This window comes from Alexandromys fortis, unplaced genomic scaffold, assembly GCF_014885135.2.
Source record: "Alexandromys fortis isolate MF-2015 unplaced genomic scaffold, M_Fortis_MF-2015_v1.1 scaffold_37, whole genome shotgun sequence".
NCBI classification, from domain to species: Eukaryota; Metazoa; Chordata; class Mammalia; order Rodentia; family Cricetidae; genus Alexandromys; species Alexandromys fortis.
The window spans coordinates 7,070,418-7,077,935 of record NW_026067914.1 but is presented as its reverse complement, the minus strand read 5'-3'; the positions used below and the strand labels follow the sequence as shown (position 1 = coordinate 7,077,935).

General features: G+C 46.0%; 1 protein-coding gene across 2 annotated transcripts in view; it reads right to left on the bottom strand.

The window, feature by feature from the left end:
* Window positions 1-4,190: 4,190 nt before the first annotated feature.
* Window positions 4,191-7,518, bottom strand: part of Mtmr12 (myotubularin related protein 12) — a 68,338-nt gene continuing 65,010 nt past the window's right edge. For both annotated transcript variants that reach the window (XM_050139079.1, XM_050139080.1), the window contains one exon: window positions 4,191-6,944. In XM_050139079.1, coding sequence (XP_049995036.1) covers window positions 6,375-6,944 — 570 coding nt within the window. In that variant the 3' untranslated portion in view covers window positions 4,191-6,374. The remainder of the gene's footprint in view (window positions 6,945-7,518) is intronic.

The window sequence follows — 7,518 nt, the reverse complement described above, 5'->3', positions numbered from 1 at the left end:
ACAGACTGTTGTGAGCCACCACATGGTGGCTGGAATCTCACACTCACAGGCTTTCTACAGCGTTTCTAGTGTCAGCCTTGGCACACCCACGGCAGAATTTCTATAGCATCTCTAGTGTCAACCCTGACACACTCACAGAATGCTTCCTACAGCGTTTCTAGTGTCAGCCTTGGCACACCCACGGAATGTTTTCTACTTTAATAACAGCAATTCCGCGGTTTTTTAAAATACCTTTTTAAATGGATTTATTTATTCATTCATTCATTTATTTATTTAACGAGTGCTCTCTCCGCATGTATGACTTTATGCCAGAAGAGGGCATCAGATCTCACTATAGATAGTTATGAGTCACCATTGCTGGGAATTGAACTCAGGTCCTCTGGAAGAACAGTCAGTGCTCTTAACTACTGAGCCATCCCTCCAGCTCACAATTCAAGCCAAGCCGCATATGGGGGCATGACTAAAGAGAAGGGACCAGAGTAGAAAGCATTGAGGTCAGGGATCTAGACAGCAGATGGTGCTGCAGACAAGCCAGAATAGGAGAAAGGGCTGGGGAAGGCACAGATGTTCTAGCTTTCTTCAGTTTCCAGAATGACTACAGGAACCACTTTCCTCTTCTCCAGAACCCATTGCATCTTTCTAGGGCCAGGTAGCTTGATAATGCTGGGGCAACTCTCCTCCCTTAAATGACCAATGCACTCCTATGCATATTACCCCTCCTGTGTCTCCAATTATCTCTCGGAGCATTTAAACATCGTCCTGAATTAGTACAAAAACTGTAGCCAGGCATGGTGGTACTCAGTTTTTAATCCCAGCCCTTGGGAGGCCGAGGTTGGCAGATCTCTGAGTCCAGCCTATGTAGTGAGTTCCAGGACCGGGAGGGCTATGTAGTGAGACCCTGTCTCAAAGGAAGCAAACAGAATGCCTATCAGCACAGGAATATAAAAATTAGAAATATTGTCTAATTACTACTTCCAGGTCATTCCACTGTTGCTATTTGTCTCCTGCAGATCTATTACCCCAACTTAATCTTAGTGCCAGCACACAGTAACTCCAGACATCACACTCACGATCATCCAACAGTCCAGAGTTACTTTATCAATCTTTCCCCTTTCATTTTTTTTAAAATTTTCACTTTCTGGAAGCTGAATCTGAGCCTTATGCATGCTGGGTGGGGTACTTTATAAGTAATTTATAGGTTGGCTTTTTAAGACTATAAAGTTTTTTTTTAAATAAGTGGCCAAAAAGCCACTTTAACAATCTTCATGCCCTTTGATTATTAAAGACAATATAAAAGACAAAAGACTAGGCCTAAGTAGGCTACCAAAGCCTGTTGTTAAAGGCATAAAACCACCAACTGAACAAGATACTTTCCCCTTGACTATATAAATGGCATTGGCTGCATTGCCCATGCTGGTCAGGCCATCAGTCTCACATGTAAGCACCACGACAGTTTTCTGACAAGCTGGAATCACCCCTCTCCTTTGCCTATCCTAATACTGTTCAGAGTGGTGCATGGGCTATGCACAGTGGGGCAGTGGAGATTTCTGATACATCTATCAATTGGCTTCTTTGTTGCTGTTACAAAATACCTGAGAGAGAGAGAGAGACAGAGAGAGAGAGACAGAGAGAGAGAGAGAGAGAGAGAGAGAGAGAGAGAGACAGAGAGACAGAGACAGAGAGAGAGAGGAGACAGAGAGACAGAGAGAGAGAGAGAGACAGAGAGAGAGAGAGAGAGAGAGAGAGAGAGAGAGAGAGAGAGAGAGAGAGAGAGAGAGAGAGAGAAGACAGAGAGACACAGAGAGACACAGAGAGAGAGATTGATTGAGGCTGCATTCTTCATGGCAGTAAGAATCAGGAGGCGGGTCACTTGTGTCTGCAGTCTGTGAAAGCAGAGAGACGGCTGGCGCTTAGTTGGCTTTCTCTTTTTGTGTGGCCTAAATTCCAGCAGCCCATGGATCAGTGTTGCCCACATCCAGGGTGAGTCCTCCTATCTCAGTTGAACCTCTCTAGAAATGGCCTCAGATGAGCCCTGAAATTTGGCTCCTAGGTGAATCAAGTTGACAGTCAAGATTACACAGGACAGAAAGAAGCGTAAAGTCATGTGAGATCACACAGCACTGCAGAGCCTATTCCTACAGCAGGGTGCGTGTGCGCATGTGTGTGTGCACAAGCGCGCATACTCCAGACGCTTAGCTCCAATTCATCCTGCCCCAAGCATGGTGTTGTAAATGTGAGCTGCAGTGGGTGCATGACCACAGCCCTGGAGAGCCACTACAGCCAGAGCTCAGAAATGGGCTTTAGTTGGGTTATTTCTATAGTCTGTCCCATGAAAGGACAGTGAAGCACTGGGCTCGTTCTTAACAGGAACTTGTTTCTTACTGGACAGAAGGAAATGCTCCATTTTATTCCTTCATTAAGTGCCCCCGCCATACCCTTGGCTAAAAACAAGAAGCAAAATTGAGGGTGGTGATATTTTGTTTGTGAGCTAACAAATAAAGCTTGCCTGAAGATCAGAGCGCAGGGCTAGTCACACTAGTTAGCCACAGAGTCTAAGCAGTGGTGGCACACACCTTTAATTCCAGCGCTCGGGAGACAGAGGCAGATGGGTCTCTGTGAGTTAGGGGTCACCCTGGTGGGAGAAGACAGGAGCTCAGAGCATTCAGCCTGAGGATTAAGGGAAAGAGGATCTCGCTCTTTTCAGTCTGAGGATCTCATAGAGGTAAGAGCTCTCTAGTGGTTGGCTGCTTTGCTTCTCTGATCGTTCAGCTTGCACTCCAGTATCTGTCTCCGAGTTTTATTATTTGTACAACAATTGAGTGAGAAACCTCAGATTGCCTAAGACCAAGAGATGGGGAAATAAGGAAGCTGTGACTCTCCAGGGTCTTAACCAGTTAAGAATATAATACAGGGGGTGGAGAGATGGCTCAGAGGTTAAGAGCATTGACTGCTCTCTCAGAGCACCCGGATTCAATTCCCAGCACCCACAAGGCAGCTCACAACTGTCTGTAATTCCTGTTCCAGAGATTCAAAACTCTCACACAGACATAGATGCAGGCAAAACAAAAAATACAAATAAATTTTTAAAAAGGAATATAATACAAATATCTAAGCAAGAAGTCGGGGAAGGGGCTGGGAGAGAAATGCTGGAGAGATGGCTCAGTGGTTAAGGACACTTGCTGCTTTTGCAGAGGACCTAGCTTAGTTTCACATCTGTGACTCCAGATCAATGACGTCTTTTGACCTCTTCAGGTAACAGGCAGACAAGTGGTACACACACAACATACGTACAGGCAAACACTCATGCACGTGATATAAAAATAAATCAATCATCACAAAATTAAGTCTGAGAGTAATGTGGCAGCAACAAGAGCCTATTGGATTTGTGGGGCGTCTCAAGGCTGGGTTTTGGTTACAGGAGAGGAGGCCAGCCAGACTGGGTAGTGTTTCAGGGTGTGGACAAGCAAAGGCATGGGGAGCCAGAGAGACAGAACTTCTCAGAACAAAACAAGCAACATATTCCAACCTGAATGATATAAGCCCCTATCCTTGCCGGGTGGTGGTGGCTTACGCCTTTAATCCCAGTACTCGGGAGGTAGAAACAAGCAGATCTCTGTGAGTTCGAGGCCAGTCTGGTCTACGAGAGCTAGTTACAGGACAGGCACCAAAGCTGCAGAGAAACCCTGTCTCGGGTGGGGGGGGGGAGCAACAACACAGATCCCCACAAAGCAAAGGTGCAACAGAAGCTCATCTCGAGGACACGAGAGAGACCTGTCTTTTACTCACCCCGGAGGGCTTCTAACCCTATTTACTTTTTCTTCATAGCACCAGAAATTACCCTTATTTATTTTGTGTGGGGAGCACAGACAAGCAGGTGCCTATGGGGGTCAGTTTTTTTTTTTTTTTTGGGTCCCAGGGATTAACCCAGGGTCATAAGGATTACCTACTGGCCAGCTCACCACCCATCTTCCAGCATATGATCATCATCGGGAATTTCAAGTATTTGTTTGGATACTGGTATCCATCACCTGCCAACCACACTGGGTGTACGCATACACAGGGGCGGTCCACAAGAACAGCTTTGAGCTTCCCAGAGCTGTGTGTTGAAGCACCTGCCAGAACCCAGGGCAGGCTTATCATGCCCTGAATGAACGAGAAGGACAAAGCGGGAGTCAGAGCACGCACATCAATCACAGTGCTGCTTCTAAGCTGTGTTTAATCTCTGCAGTCAGCTACAGGGCTGTGAGACATGAGTATAAACTTTCATTAACACCAGAAAATAAACTGCGCGTTTATACTGACTCAGCCTAACAGCTCATCCCCTTAACATTTTTGAGTTTAATTAAAGCTAGCTTATCTTCAGTGTAAAAACTTGGAGGTATAAACAAACGCCAGGTATTATATACAGTAAGTTATCAATATACACTTCCAAACTTGCACAGTGCATTTTAAACAAATGGTCTTATTTTATCTTTTAATGTTAAACACAATCCACATCTCAGTCTTGGATAAAAATTAACAATATATAAACCCATGGAAAGTTCTATACACAAATACAAGTTATAGAAATCTGGTTTCAAATATAAATACATAAACTGTCATGACCACATAGGTTACAACAGCTTGCTTACTTTTACTATTGGGGTTTTTAAAAAAATAGAAAAATATTTCAATGCACATTCAACTGCTATAAGAAGGGTCATGACCTTGTGCCTTAAACCACATCTTGTGAGGCATGAAACATCACATGAGGCATTTTGGAAAGGAAATCACTAAGATGGTAGAGGCTACCATAGAAATATTCACGTTATAATATGGTAACAAAAATAGTTCTCTCTGCTGCGTATTTAGGAAGTAGTGGCAGAGAGGGAGTGGCGGTTACCGATAGTTTAGTAAGCTCGAAGATGCGAGCTGAGGGAGCTAAGGACTTGCATGTTTTAGAATTCCCTATCACAGGCTGAGCACGGACCTGGCCTGAGAGACTCTTAAGGCAACCAAGACTGAGTGCATTTGGCCCTAGAAACATAAATCCTGACCTCCCCTCATCATGCCGACTCCACACACCAACCTGGCCTGTGCAGTGGTGTGGAGGGGAGAAGAGGAAAAATGATCACTATGTACAGAAGATGATTCAGTGCAAATCAGAAGGAACTCTTTGTGAAGTTTCAAAACACCTTATTGCCTGTGAGCAACAGAAAGATTTCCTCAACAGGATCGCTCCCGAACAGCAAATGTGGAAAGGCAAACTCTTGAGACATTCTCGGATGAGGTCTCTTGCCCCTCCCACTCTCCACGCTCCGTGCCTTCTGTGGGATTGGACCTAGCTCCATGAGAGCGACAGGACTGATCCTTACAAAGTAGACTTTCAAACCCTAAAAAAATAGAAATCTTTAAAACAGCAGATCCAAGGTGGCCAGGCAGAGCTGAGTTTCTTCTATGGCTTTTTAAGTCACTGAGGCATCCCGTGATAATCGCGTCTGACACTCAAGATTGCTTTCCTGTGAAAGCCACATTCAAAAGTGACCTGCCTACCCCAGCATCTAGGACAGCAATGGGGAAGGCGAGGGGAGCAGCTGAGGGGCTGCAGGGAGGCACAGTCCAGGTGCCATGAGCCTCCATACATAAGTAGAGGGCAAAATGCAAGCTCAAAACGGAGGGCTTCCAAGGAACGGGCACTCCCCTGGGAAGACAAAGGGATCCCCCCAGTTAATCAACAGGTCAGCAGCAAGACACTGGGATGATTTGCACCATGGTGGCCAGTGCAGATGACATGGAGCAGGAAGAAGGAAGTGGGAATGTCAGCAAAGGAAAGAGGGTAGGTGGCTGCCACCACCCCGCCTTGTTACAGTCCGGGAAGGAGGGACTGAATGTTAGAATGACACCAGTGGAAGTTTCCAGCTTTTCTACTGTGTGTGTGCATGTGTGTGTGCACGCGTGTGCCGAGGGGTGCGCTGGAATATGCTGTGGTATAAGTCAAAGCACGTATCTTAATACCTCTGTCTCTCCATTTACAGACACCACATAAAGCTGACCTTGCTCTTGTTCCCAATGGCTACGTAATTATCTTGGCACAGAAAAGACAGAAGGAGGAAGCTCTCACTGCAATCTGGCCGTGAGGCGTTTTGTGTACATATTATACAGGCGTCAGGAAGCAACCCCAATCCTATGACAGGTCAAGGAGGAACTCCTTCCTATGAATACTAGAGGCACGGCTTTAATTGCATCATCTTTCAGACCTGGGAAAGAAAAGAAGCAGTTCTCTTCCCGAAAGCCTCCGCTTTCTTCTGCACAGCACTGGGCTAACACGACACCAGTCCAGGGAACAACTGTCCCACCCTCTGGCATGCCTCTTTCACAGTCCCTGAGGAGACAGGTCACACATCCCCTAGGTCCACAAACTCGTCTTCTCGTTTGGCCAGGTCATCTTCACCCCCCAGAGCTTTCCACCCACTGGTGGGTAAGACAGGCTTGGATGAGTGTCGCTGGAGCAGTGCAAACGGGAACAAGGAGGACAAGCGGGCAGAGTTCCTGAGCAGGCACGGTGCCTGTGTATGCACAGCCTCCTGTCTGTGGGGCTTCGCGTCGATTTTCTCCTGCAAGCTCTGCACTTCCTCCATCATTTCCAAGAGTTTGCTCATAGTAGCCATTCTGCCACCACCCAGGATCTGGGCTTCTGGAATCCAACGTAAGTAGCGCTGGGCCCACACCTTGATTTCTGGCCCCTCGATGTGAGGCAGTAACAACCCATGGTAGTCTGTGGGCTTACTATGCCAGTTGTCATAAAACTCTCGAGAGTTGTCCTGGAACTCATCGGAAGAGTTAATAAGCTTACTAATTCTCTTGCCTAGAAGGTTTTTGATTAAATGATCTGTTTCTTCCCTGAAAAATCCTCTTTTGGGAGATGACTTAGACTGGGTAAGTGGCAAAGAAAGTTGTCGTTGATGCTTTGAAAGAAAACACAAAAGAGAATATCTGGTTAAGAGGCAAGGTGACAACTGTTTTTGTAATAGTAATAATAATAAAAACAATAATAACAACAATAAAGAGCAGCAGCATCCTGCTGTGAGCAGTGTCAAGGGACATCAGAGCTGCCATCTCATGTGTGTCCATTAAAATGGTATAGCACACAGAGAGGGACTTCCTGTTCTTGGTGACACTGAGTGATCTATATGCATGATGTGCCATCAACAAATGAAAGAAACCAGGAAACCAGTATGCATAGAAAGGCATGCTGGGATAAACTAGTCCTTTTAGCAAGAGGGGTACCAATGGGCACAGAGTGCTTTAGAGAAACACAGTTAATGATTTCCATTAAATGTCTTGGGGGCTTTTTGAGACAGAGTCTCTCGCTACATAGCACTGGACAGCCTGGAACCCACTGCGTAAACCAGGCTGGCCTGAAACACTGGGGTCCTCCTGCTTCTCCCTCCCAAGCACTGGCATTACAGGTGTGTGCCACCACTCTTAGCATATCATTTAAAGGGGAAGAAATGCTTCTTTTTGGAGAACTTAAGAACT